General features: G+C 39.5%; 1 protein-coding gene across 1 annotated transcript; it reads right to left on the bottom strand.

Annotated features, from left to right (window-relative positions):
• Nucleotides 1-90: 90 nt before the first annotated feature.
• Nucleotides 91-12431, bottom strand: LOC103354471 (proteasomal ubiquitin receptor ADRM1-like). Its single transcript, XM_008277853.1, has 10 exons — nt 12386-12431; nt 8955-9210; nt 8758-8874; nt 7398-7521; nt 7204-7290; nt 6992-7088; nt 5022-5263; nt 3321-3478; nt 2541-2643; nt 91-1146 (listed from the first exon to the last, which is right to left on the bottom strand). The coding sequence occupies exons 2-10, from the start codon at nt 9162-9164 to the stop codon at nt 1043-1045; spliced, it is 1242 nt and encodes a 413-aa protein (XP_008276075.1). The 5' UTR covers nt 9165-9210; nt 12386-12431; the 3' UTR covers nt 91-1042.
• Nucleotides 12432-13575: the final 1144 nt, after the last annotated feature.

The raw sequence follows: 13575 nt of genomic DNA on the forward strand, positions 1-13575 counted from the left end.
TGCAGATGTTTTCTCTTTATGGGTACCAAATAAAATGTGTAGCAGGAAAAAATGATCGAAAGAGAGCCGGAAGAAAAACAGAAGCACGAGTCTGTTTCTATCACTTTACTGTTCCCTTTAGTCAGGACAGGACAGGTTAGTAGGTGACATGCAGGTAGAACACATGTTTATTCAATCAGGAGATGTTAATTCAACACAGCACTATTAGTTTAGACTCATAGTTTTTAATACACGAGGTGCGATCAAAAGGTTCTGTGGCTTAAAAGCAAAGGCTGTTTCAGTTGGCTGCCATCCCCTATGAAGCTTTCTTGTGCAGTGATGCACTGCTTCCCAGGCTCCTGCCACATTCGAAACAATCATGAGAAGCATGTCTAGCATCCTTTGCAGTGGCCACTGAAGCTTTATCAAAATGGCAACCCTTCAACTTTTTGTGGTGAGTAGGACGAGAGGGAGCGCTAATTGTGTTTTTGCAGCTAAAATACCTTGAGCACCAGAATGCCATCAGCATCATACCACAGCTCAGGATGTTTGTACCAAATCTTCTAGATGTTTCAGTCAAACTTTATCTTGTCTAATAAAGTGACGAGCATGCTTTTGGTGTCTTCCTGACCTGCCACACATGCTTCTGTCCTAAAGACTGCAAAGACAGCCCTGTAGTCTCCTGGTGGCAGCTGCAGACCCACCTCTTGTCACCACTGATGATCCTTGACATAAAGGTTGGCTAATCACAGGCTCTTGACCGACATAGAATGTGATGTCTGCTCCAGTTTGAGGGCCATTGTGGAATCAGTGGTCACAAAAACACTCATAATACATGTCCTCATGCTAATTGCACAACATTGCACAGAGTCTTGACTCGTGACAGCTACTGCATGCACTTGTTGCATTGCATGGTCCGGTAACCAGTGTCAGAACTTTTTGATCGCATCTCGTAGCCTATTAACCATAATCTTTATCCTTAATGTGTGATCGTAACAAAACAGCAGAAGCAGCTAAATAAATACGTTAAATAATAATATTGGTAGTTTTCTTTAAAGAGCACTTAGTCCAAACTCATGTCTTCGTCGTCGTCCTTCTTGTCTTTGGAGTCGCCGTCCTGGTCCGGCTTCGTCTCCGTCTCCATGGCTTTGGCAAAAGCCTCCACATCTGTAAAGAATGTCCAGAAATTAGGGCAACTAAAAAAGTATTTTTATTTTTTGTGGCAAGTAGTTTCTTGATTAATCGTTAAAACCTATGAAATACCAGTAGCATACAGTAAAGTTAAAGTTCCCAACAGTCCCAAACCCAAATGTAGGCAGTTTACAGTCACATAAAACTGAAAAGTAGAAAATTGTCATTTGAGAAGCTTGAAGCTCATTTCCAGTCAGTGAATGGTCATCTAATCCATCACTTCATCTCTACTGAGAAAAAAAACTCTTCTCTTCAGATCATCAATCTTCGGCTGCATTTCAGTCTTTAAGTGCGATAAAACCTCTTTCATACTTTTCACCTGGAAAGTAAATTAAATCTCCTAATGAAGTCTGTAAACTGAAGCTGTTTTTAAAAAAGTCATCTTTGCCTGTGTTTCAACATTTGACATGTTTGTCTGGCATCAGGGGTTTACACAGTAAGTTTTAAGGAGTAACACCGGATGTAAACATTTATTTGTTTGTCTACAGGAAACGTCACCACGGCACCTTTAAGCCTCCGAACTCCAAGCAGCTTCTGGGTGCTGTTTCCTGCTCTTGTCACATTTTTACTTACAGTGGGCTCATTTTTCACTTCAATATAAAGTCCTGCATCTCTATGGTTACAGCGCAACCATGGCCTGGATTTTTGTCATTGCTTTTGATCACAGCTGAGCTGCTAATGGCTTTACAGTTGCACGGGATATCTGGTTAGTGCAAACTATTTATTTTTGGCAAATGTTTTGATGTAAACATGTAAAATTAGGTCATTTTGATGAATTATCACAATTTTAAGCTTAGACTTAAATAATTCTCCTGTTTCTACAGTTTCTGGCTCTGATAAATAGTGGAATTTTGGCAATTTACAATAAATCACTTGCCTTTTTTAAACACACTGTTAGGTTCAGAGGATTAAAGTATCAAAATTATGCAGAAAAATGGCCCACGTCATGTACTCGATTACAGTATGTGTTATATTACTGAAACAATTATTACTGGTGCATCAGTGTGCAAGAATTTTAATGTTGTCGAAGACAGACTGACTTTAAGGACTTTATAGTGGCAGGTAGTTAAATCTCACATGTTAAATTATTTGGTGTTTCGTATGTTAAATCTTCGATAAAATGTCAGATAAATACCTCAAGTAAAATGACCATACTTCCCTTAGAAAGCTGGGGAAGTAGTACTAAGTATATAGAAGCATTAGTATAAGCACCTCTGAACTGTACTTACAGAGTACTTAAGCAAATGTATGCTACGTTCAACCACTGATTACTAAAGGTAAATCACTGTTCCAGTTTTCTCATTACAGTATCATCTCACCACAATCAGAATGCAGCAACAAAACATACAGCTACAGAAAAAAAAACTGACCTCCTTTGTTCGCCGCATCGACAGCCTCCGCAGGCAAACCGAACTGGTTCATTAGAGGGCCGAGCTGCCCGGACGCCAGAGCGCTGCTGAACATGCTCATAGCCTGCAGAAACACAGTAAATACCACAATAACACAGTAAATACCAACAGAGCTGAGCCGTGAAATGACCTGAATGCTGCTAATCAACGTGGTATCCGACTCTTCACGTGATATTAGAGCATCTGAGGACAATAAAATGTCAGGTTCAGTCGCAAGAAGAAAAGTAAATCCGATGCACATCATCTGAAATGGCTACACAAGAAATGAATGAGGGTCACAACATCTCAAATCATCACGGTTTGACAACAGTTTCTGCTGCTTAATATTAATACATATTTCAATATAACTTAAATGTGCAAAAAAAAAAGGAGTGAAAAGGAAATTTTTTATTTTTATAAAATCTCAAAAAGTACTTGGTATATCAATCTAAAATTTCACAGACACCATTTTAATATCTACAGTTTATAATAAAAAAGCTTCCATCAAATCGGAGGTGGTCGAGCAGAAGGCCTATGATGATGATGAGCCAGTTGGAAATGTTGAATGTTTTTCAACACTAACTTAAATTTTTACACTGAGAAACAAAAAAGCATCTCTACAAAAATGAACACAAGGCAGCTTTAAATAGCAAATGAGGAAACCATTTCACACCATTTAACTGAAATGTACTTTCTATTTCGATTCATAAAGACATCCTTAGCTCCCCTTTGCTGAGCCACAAACTACAGGGATCAGCGTACCTGCTGAAACTGAGGCGAGCTGAGCGTGTTGTGAAGCTCCTCGGAGCTCTGAGGCAGAGATTCTCCAGAGGGAAGATATGGCATCAACCTCTGCTGCACCTCGGGGTTGGCCAGGATGGGAGCCATGATCTCAGGCGTCAGGACACTGGCCAGGTCCACTGCAGGTGAAGAAAACAAACAAAAAAGACGCTGACAGGTTAACCTAAAGGAAAACACGTTATGTACATTTTCTTCCTAATCAGTTACAGAATCACTAAATTCAAGAGTGTGCATGTTTCTGTCCTGATCTGTAGTGAAGCTGATGGTGATTGTCTACGTACATGAAGAAAAAATTACAGCTTTTTTATGTTAACTGAGCTGTCGAAGCACCATTCTGCTCAGCTACTGATATTTTTGATGATATTTTATTGAAATGTTGTCTTTTAATTTTTTTATTATTATTTTTGTCATATTTTAATGCTTGCTTTTAATTTACTTGACCCTCCCTAAAAATGTGTGATTTTTTATTTTCTCTGATATTTATTATTAGAAACGGATCTGTACAAATGGTGATATATAAACAAAGTCTGAGTAACAGGTAGCTAGTTTTACAAATTCATGCATGTAACATAACAATAATTCAGCATTGACTTACTTACGGTTGTTTTTACACACAGACAGATTATCAGGGCTGCAAATATCCATTCATTTCATTATCAACCAATCTGCTGAATATATTCTCAACTATCCGATTCATTGTAGACATTAAGTTAACTGTCATATATTAAAGCAAATCATCAATTTGATACTTAACAAATGACTAAGATATGCTCATGTGACAGCTACTCATCTACAACCAACTCGGTCTGTCAGTTTGCTGATGGCTTTTCGAGTGTAACCAAACATTTTCATCTTCAGGTTCTTGGATGGATCTGATGGAGTCCTTACAGTTAATGTACACTTCTCAAAAATATACTTTTTCATTCATTTCAGCTCGACCAGACACTCTTCAGAGCCTCCCAGCAGCCACTTAGGCTTCACCCACACTAATACGTTTTCGAGAGCTGCAGTCTTCAGGTCGATTGGTTTCTTAATGTGCTCTCATCCGATCAAATTCTCATTGGTTGGAAAATCACTGGTGTTACTTTGATGAGGAGAGAAGCGCGACAGCCTTCCAGGATTAATCCTTCCCTTTAGCAGCAGGGGGAACAGACTCACTTCGAACACGCCAGCGTTTTCACAACTTTGAACTCACCCAACCTGACAGAGACCACTGAGTCTAACTTATTCATCATTTGTGTTTACTGAGCGTCCACTGGGAGTCGACTCCTAGCTAACCTTTTGTTAAAACACATGACCAAACAGTTGAGTCTCCATCATTCTCTCCCATTCCTTCCTCTAGTTTTGTGTATGAATGCATCGGCACTGTGAAGGCGACAAACAGAGTCACTGAAGCAGGACGGGGAGCTGTGCCTAATGCAGTGTGGCACCGTAAAATTTACTCAAAACAGCGACACATTGCAGTGTTTTTAAGAGGAGGGGGTTCCTGCTTCTGCAACAAACTGAATTTTTTATGTTATAATTACAGCATATTACAGACACTGTTGCGCTCAAAATGCAAATTATTTGCTACTTAATTAGCTGAAATTACGCTAATTAGGACTAATTATACATTTTCCCTTTGGTGGTTCTTTAAGTTTCGGTCATATCTCAGCTCCTTACCTCCCTGGCTGCTGGCAGGGACGTTCATGGTGGCCAGGATGCTCTGCAGGTCTCTTAGCTGGATGGGCTGTGTGGGGTTGGCCGCTCCAGCCGCCAGGGAGGACACGGCGGGGGTGGAGGGGGTGGTGGCTGTGGGGGAGGCGGCCGAGGTGGCGGAGGGAGTGATGGGGGTGGTGGGCACCTGGGATGAGCCGAGCCGGCTGGCGGCAGAGGTGGAGGTCGGGGTGACGGCCGTGGACGGACTGAGAGGAGAGAAAAACACCATCGACCTGTTAGCGATCGCCAGACAGTGTACAGCTTCAGACTGTGGAGGCTGTTCAGGTGTACTTTGAAGCTGTTTTTGTAGCTGCATCTGTTTTCCGACAAGAAGAGCACTAATATAGAAATACTTAAGGTGAGGAGTGACTTTACATCCTTAATTGAATTTCCCTTCTGGGATGAATAAAGTATTTTTCATTCATTTCATTTCATTTCATTAACTACTAATCAACAGGGACTTCCGCTAATCCAGCTCTGATTTTTATGAAGTTTTTGTAGCATAAAATATGGATATTTAAAAAGGCATTTGTGAAATTTTAGGTTGATATCACAAGTATGTTTCTTGAAATTTTTATTTTTATTTTTTAATTGCCAATTAACCCACTTCCAGCACTTTTGCTCTTTCATTGAAATGTAAGGCTGTTTTAATGACAATATCCCAGGAACTATGAAAGACAAAAAAAAATAATCTTTCACGGTTATTTCCCATGATCTTGCTGATTAAGAGTCTGACATTTTGGACAAGTAGATGAAATAGTCTTTGATTATGTGTGAGTTTAAAAATCCCAATATTATTCCTATTTTTACAGTTTCTGGCTGTAATTTTGGCAATTCTTTTTTATTTTTTTTTAAAGAAAAAGAAATCATGCCTTTTGAACCTGCTGCCAGGTTTTGGGTTTGAATGTATTAAAATTAAAACTTCCTTGCATCAAAAATCTTCAAAAATGTTTCTGTTTGTAATGTGTTTATGTAAAAAAAAATCCCTTAAGAATACCAGCTGATACAACCAGCTGTTGCCAAAAGCTTGCTCAAAGGTAATCAATGGATGTCCCTCTATAATATATTATGAAGTCTCGAGTCCATTGCGTGAAGCACAAGGTGACTTACGGTGTAAATTGTTGTTGTATAAAGAGAACAAAATCTAATATATTTATCAGAGTTTGTAAAGGCTTCAAAAATCATATCAGTCCAACTATAATTTTATAGACCAAACAATTCCTCAAGAAAATACTTCATTTATTGTGGAAATAAAGCAGCAGTTGTCGCCCACTTATTGGGGATTTTCTACAGGTTTCTGCTCTGGAGAAAACTGTCAAGTCAAGTTATTTATACAGCCTATTTAAAGCAACAATTTGCTTTCTAGTAAAAAAAAAACAACAAAAAACAACAACAAACAGACACTCTGTTAATGCTATGAATTAACCTTACAAGTTTAAATACTGATGTTAAGATGCTCCAGTGTCATTCATGGTGTGCATTTTCCTGAGAAATCTAAATATTTAGGATTAAAACCCCAATAAAATGATATGAAATCCAACTTTACCTGACTATAATAAACATTATCATGAAGACACTACAGTGTTATTAACTGTGAAGACTAAGCTAAAAGCTATTAGCTAAAAGTTTAGCGTTAAAAATTCCAACTAATGGACTTTGTTCTCTGTATCTTCTTATCAAACTGTTATTTTTAAGATTGTTTAATCAACACATCAAGATTGTTCATCACTGAATCTCTCTGTGTTGAACTGATACTAAAACTTCATCTGCTGTCCCATTTATGCTTTTCATGGCTGCCCCTCAAATATTTCTTGGCAACATCTCATCCTCTATGTTTGACAGTTTTCCAGATGTAACAAGAAAAATATGCCATCCCTCAAACAATACTTTGGAACAATTTTCTTGGATATTTATCAGGAATATACACAAGTCACCTTGTGGAGGAGTTGCTGGCTGCAGGAACGCTGCTGCTGCTGCTGCTGCTGCCCAAAAGGTTGGCCAAGCCTGGACCAGCCAGCGCTCCCAGACCACCTGATGTTCAGAGAAACAGACACATTATTCTAATCCACCGAGATACTTTTCTTCACATGTTTTCTTGCTGTTGTGTTTGCAGCTCTTTGACTAAATAAGTTAAGAAGGTACGTACCAATCCCACCCAGGCCAGTTGGTCCAATGAGTTGCATGAGCTGGTTGTGGCTCATGTTACCCAGAAGACTCTGGAGACCACCTTCACCTTCACATGAAAGCAGAGAGAGCAGGTGACACACAGCATGAAGATGTTTCAGCTTTTTCCCACTGACAGTGTTAAAGTATGATTAGTGGAATACGATCGTCTGTTACCTCCCAGTGCAGACAGATCGTGTCCTCCGCTGCCGCCGCTGCCAAGAGCTCCAGGCATGGGCGGGTTGTTCAGATACTCGTTCACTTTACGGCAGTACTCCTCATCCTTGTCAGTCTTTGGTTCCTGAGAGCAGAAAAACATCACTTTCCTCATTATTGTTTCTTCAATAATTCACAATGCTGAGAATGAATAATTTATTGTAGAAAATTACTTTCTGCAGCGATCATTTTTCTGTTTCTGAAGTTAAAATAAATTAGAAAGATACAGTTAGACATGCTGTTCAAAGGAAAAGGCTTTTGTTATTCTGTATTTCCATTACTGGTAAGGAGTCACAACAGTGTTTTGAGCTCCATTTAACAATTATTTTCCATTTCATTACATAAAGTATTATGCTTTGAGCTAGGGATGTCCTGAAGGTAGTTTTATTGCCCGCAATCTGATTCAAGTAATTTATTATTTAGAATCTGGCAATATCAGATACCTTTATCCTAGATAACACAAACATAACGATTGTAGATTAGCTGCAGTACCTGGTTGTGCCACTAGGTAGAGCTTCCTACTGTTAAACACTGTAGGAGAAGGTGGGCAGTTTTGTGCTGGCAAGCAGTGAGCATTGGTCGGGAGTTCGCTGGCAAAGGGGCATCATAGCAGAGACTTCAACGACGTTTAATGACTTCTGGCCAGTGCTAATGTGTTTAATCAAGTCAGAATCAACTAGAGAACCAATTCAGTATCCCAGTGGTTTATGAAGGACCGCCTTCGTCGCCTGTATAAAGTGCCCTTGGCCTAAAACAACAATATTAGCACAGGACAAATGATGAGTGAGCTCAGTTTGAGTTATGAAGACCGATCAGTTAACAATTTCCTTGACTGGGATTGGGATATCCCAACTGACCGCCTCATCTGGTACAGATAAATCAAAACAAACTTCCAGACTCACTGAGACATTTCAGATGTGTGTGTGCGTGTTTTAGAGTATAAATAAATAAAACAAAAATAATTAAATACACAAATAAACACATGTGGCAATGAAAACGTACCCAACTAAATTAACATTTTGATTTTATCTCTATGTTTCTATAATGCCTGATATAAAGCCGGCATGTCTGTAAAGATGTTAGTTTTATTAATGTTTCTGTAACAAAAATGCTTGAAAACAGCCGACAGTGTTACTGCTACACCTCTTCCTAAATCTAACAATTAATCTTTCAGTAAAATGAAAAGTTTTGCTTGAATAAAAGACAGAAGAGTTGTTTAGATCACAGCATGTTACAGGGTTGTTGAGCTCATAATTACAAATTCTCTTTTCTTTCCCATCAAAATTTAATTTGCACCGATATCTGTGGAGCAGCTGCATACCTGCATCCAGAAAAAGAGTCTTTTGGATCCAGCCTTGAACTTCAGCACATAAACTCTCCCAGTAGTGCACTGGTTCACCCGTTTGAACTCACAATCGTCAGGGAAGATGATCAGATCCTGAATTGGGACATGAAAAGAGTCACAGTGATGTTAAGACGTCACACAGCGGTCAGTTACATCCAGACAGCATCACCTACATCGTCCACGTTCCCGGTCGTCCGATCCTTCCAGCAGAAGTGGATGAGGGAGTCGTCGGTCTGCTGGATGTAGACTTGACCTTTGCGTTTGTCCGGGGTCACTGTGCTGCCCTTCATGGTCATTTTACCGGCTCGAAACTCCACCAGGTACTTGCTGGAGGAGCCGCGGGACCCAGACACCATGCTGGGGAACAAAGCTCCAGATGCCATGATGAGGAGGACTGACTGCTGCTGCAGGGAGGAGGACGGCTTCAGTCTGTCACAATACAAACATTTAAATGACTAAACAGCACAATGATCTTCCAACATTTTCTTCTCTGTGCCTATAATGAATGAAATAAGACTGACTTTACTCTCAGATGTTGTGAGTCTGACGACGTAATAGCACACTCTGTTCCTTCTGAGTGCAAGTAAAAATATCTTCAGTGCAGGATGGACTGCTCGTATACAGCAGACACAAGATTCATTTAGGATTTATTCCATGAAATATCTGAGTGTTGTTCACCTCCTCACCCTTTGTTTCATCTGTTCTAAGTTAGTGCTGTTCTGACTTTGTATTCAAACAGTTCCTTTCCTGCACATCAAGCAGATGTTGGCCTGTTCTCTTTCCCCCGTCTGTGCTGAGTCTAACAAACAGGTCAGGTTGTGGTGTCTTCACTCAAAGTTTTTACTCCGGCCACATGAAAGGTCTCAATTAACTTTATTGGCTTTAAACAGAACCCTCTCATTGATCCAAAACATCAAAACAAGGAGGCAGCCTTGTTTTCTTTGAACACTAAATGGGGATCAATCAGTACAGGAACTGCAAGAAGTGAGCATTACACCCAGACAGGTGAACCACAATCACCTGTCTTGATTGTAAAATAACCAGCTTTTATTAGAACCAAAAATCAGCAGGAACTCTTTTTTTTTTCTTCTACAATTTACTGTGCAAATCTTTAATGTATACATCCATCCACCCATTATCTATACACCACTTAATCCTCACTAGGGTCGCGGGGGGGCTGGAGCCTATCCCAGCTGACTCAGGGCGAAGGCAGGGGACACCCTGGACAGGTCACCAGTCTATCACAGGGCCACCTTTAATGTATCAAAGTAATTCAATTATTTTATTTTAATGCTGCAAGAATGAGTGTCATCTGTTAACATTAAAACATGAAGCCAATATAGGAACCCATTTTGCTGTTTAAGCTTCTCTATTAGTCTGACTACAAACAGCATATAGAGGAAACATCAAGCGTAACAGTGACTCAGGGTGAAGGCAGGAGACACCCTGGACAGGTCACCAGTCTATCACAGGGCCACACTTAGAGACAGACAACAAGCACACTCACATTCACACCTACGGACAATTTAGAATCACCAATTAACCTCAACATGTTTTTGGACTGTGTGGGAGGAAGCCGGAGAACCCAGAGAGAACCCACGCTGCACGGGGAGAACATGCAAACGCCACCATCGGGACGCGAACCGAGGCAACAGTGCTACCAACTGCGCCACCTCGCAGCCCGAAGAACAACCAGAGGAACCCAAAAAAAAAACTGAATGCCAAACTTCGCAAAGATGAAAAGGATACAGGAAGATCAATGACCTCCTACAAATCAGTCAAAACACAGTTGCAGCTGTCATCCTTCTAAAATGGCACCACGGATAGTGAACTACCTGTGACAGCTCAGACACTGCATAACATCAACCTCTATAAACAGCACCCAAACAACAAAACACTTGCTTGTACTCTGGTGCAAAAATGCCACATTAAACTTTGCTAAAGAACATGAAAAGTAGGCTGATGAACACTGGGAGCATACTGGGATACATTTGGCTCTGATGGAGCCCAGCATGTTTGGTGTGAATCTGGTCAGGACGACCACAGTAAACACATAATCCTGACAGTGAAGCTCAGAGGTGGGAGTGCAGTAATGTGGGGCAGCATGACTGCAAATGTGTTGGAGAAATGACATTTAGGTGCACCATAAAGGCCTGTGAATAAACCAGAATACTGGCTGACAAGAGTCTGCAGACGCCTGACAGAAGAGGAATATTCCAGTATGATAACGATCAAAGCACACTGCCAAAATCACAGAGGAGTGTCGAAATAAGAAAAAATAAAAACTATGACCTGGCCAAGTATTTAGCTTGATATTAATCCAACAGAACATCTTTGAGGTATTTTAAGGAGAAAGGTAAAGCAACACAACCTTTCCTGAACACAGCAGCTAAAAAAAGACTCTCTGAGGAATGACAGAACATCCTACCAGAAATGTGTGCAAAAGGAACACCATTAATGCTGAGGAGAATTAAAACATAAAAGGTTTGAATCTCAGTAATGAAATGTGTACTGGTGTTTGTTGCACTAGGTTTCCCACTGGAGGGTCTGTATTTTTTAATATACTAAATCTGTGCTGTTGGTTTTTAATTGTACTTGTGTGCAAATGCTTTACTGTTCAGCTTCAAAATAAAGTAATTACTATAAGGTGATCCAGTTTTCAATTATTATAGAGTGCCGTGATATGTCACAGGAGTGTTCTCACTTCTATTGTATGGTATATGTGTGGCGGATCCAAGAATACTTTAACATAATAGTACTGCTGCCAGAGATCTCTAAACTTGATTTCTTTTCAGCTTTAGAAAAGTTGTTTTAGTAGCTTGCAACTAACGATTATTATCATGATTAATTAATTTGCCAATTCAGCTTGTAATTCATCATGTAGTCTGTAAAACACTAGAAAACTGTAGTGACTCTAGTAAATGTAATGTTTTGTCTGACCAGCAGCCCAAAAGCCAAAGATCCTCACACATAGCCTTAAAAGTTTGCTTGAAATGTTGAGCTACCAATGATTAGTAGAGTCATTGTTGATGAACTCATTTTGATTAATTATTGCAGCTCTGCACTGTCCAGTTTGTCTTTCTCACACAACATACACATTCAAGAACACAGTGGCTCTGAATAAAACATGAGCTGATGATGATGGAGTATCAGAGTTGCATTGATAATAAAGGTACTGATCCAGTTTCACTGCTTCTTTATTTAACATCAGAAATATTCCTTTCTTGTTTCCATATTTAATTGTATGTTAGCCTGTTCGCCTACTGAATGTGTATGTGTTACAACCATTCAAGTATAATAAAGCTGATATTAAAATATAAAACCCAAAAGAGCTTATGATCTAGACTAGAGGTCGATTTAAAACAGACGATGAAACTGGACCAGGACTTCGCCCAGCGTTCCCATAATAAGAGAGTAACTGGAGCAGACTCCGGCCACAGACGCACCACAGATGACTCTGCATCCTGCAGCTACAAGCCTGTTTTCAGCTCCGTGAGCTCACGACTGAGCCACAGCTTCACATATTATACGCACAAAATAAATATGAAGACAGAGTCACAGTAAATAACTGAAAACGTGTGAAAAATAAGGTGTTTATACTCACATTTGTCTCTGAATTATCGCTCAGCCGCAGGACGGTGGAACTCAGCGACGTTTATTGTGATTGGCTGAACGGTGCCGGTGCTTCGCTGTGATTGGTCGAACCGTGTGTCAATAAGGTGGGCTTCAAGCTGCTGCGCATGTTCGGTAGAGACAGCAAAACAGCCAGTTCTATGTATGAAACCTGCGTGTTTGGTGCTTTTGAATGGGTTTGGATCAAGTCTAGCTAACTAGAGCTATAACTAATAAAATTACTGAAAAAAAAAAATTAATTTACATACCAACTATAAAAAAAGAAAAGAAAAAAGAAGCCGAAACTAAAAATAATGCCCACAAAAAATGTGTACTTCTTTAAATGTTAATTAGTTAAAAGAAAATAAACTAAATCAGCAAAAATAAGAACAAATCTTCATTTAATCATCCCATTATCATGCTTTGGGTTCCTGAGGAGAAAATTAGCTGCTCATTTTAAACTGACAGTTTCTTTGTGAATTTTATACAGTATTTCTATGAAGGGGAAAATATGCATCACATATACACAATTTACATTTCAACACAGTACGACTCCTTTTCTCAAGACACACCCACAAAACTCGGCAATAAAGAACACACATTAAACATTTAGTCCAGTGATATTCAATATTTTCCAAAAACTATGAGCCTGCTAAATGATCCTCTGGCAAGTGTCAGCTGTGTAGCCAAAACCTGGTGTTGCTCTGTTCCATAGAGCTCCAAAATAGTATAGAGAATCAGCAACCGACACACTTACACCTGTGTTTCAACATTACAATGAATGCTCAGATTTAGTCTCTTCAAATCTAAACCACGATTCAAAAAATACTCAGACGAACCAAACTTGCAGCTGAAAAGAGTTTGCGAAATTGACTTCTGTTTGAGTAACATTTATTGTTTTCCAGCTGTTTTAGAAAGTTACTAGTCCTTTGAACGTAACGAAACATTTGTGACTTGATGTGTTATATCTACATCTTCCGGTAGCAGAGTTCCTTTATAATGTCCAGTATAGGTCTGTTAAATAAATATGTGTGATACAAGATTTGTGTCACTTGTATGTTGTTATCTTGATTGTTGATTATGTTGTTTCGGAGGACTTTGTTTCGAAAAGTCTTAAGCTATCATGTCAACTTGGTTGTGGTTGCATTGGTTAGTTCTCATGGTTGCAACAGATACAAAGAG

Source organism: Stegastes partitus, unplaced genomic scaffold, assembly GCF_000690725.1.
Source record: "Stegastes partitus isolate 25-593 unplaced genomic scaffold, Stegastes_partitus-1.0.2 Scaffold4, whole genome shotgun sequence".
NCBI classification, from domain to species: Eukaryota; Metazoa; Chordata; class Actinopteri; family Pomacentridae; genus Stegastes; species Stegastes partitus.

What these genes read in the sequence shown, in the direction of transcription:
- LOC103354471 (XM_008277853.1), bottom strand. Translation starts at nt 9,164, where the DNA reads ATGGCATCTGGAGCTTTGTTCCCCAGCATGGTGTCTGGGTCCCGCGGC. An exon ending in CGACCGGGAACGTGGACGAT is followed by an intron (nt 8,875 to 8,954) that starts GTAGGTGATGCT and finishes GTCCCAATTCAG; the next exon opens with GATCTGATCATCTTCCCTGA. An exon ending in AACTGGCCTGGGTGGGATTG is followed by an intron (nt 7,089 to 7,203) that starts GTACGTACCTTC and finishes TCTGAACATCAG; the next exon opens with GTGGTCTGGGAGCGCTGGCT.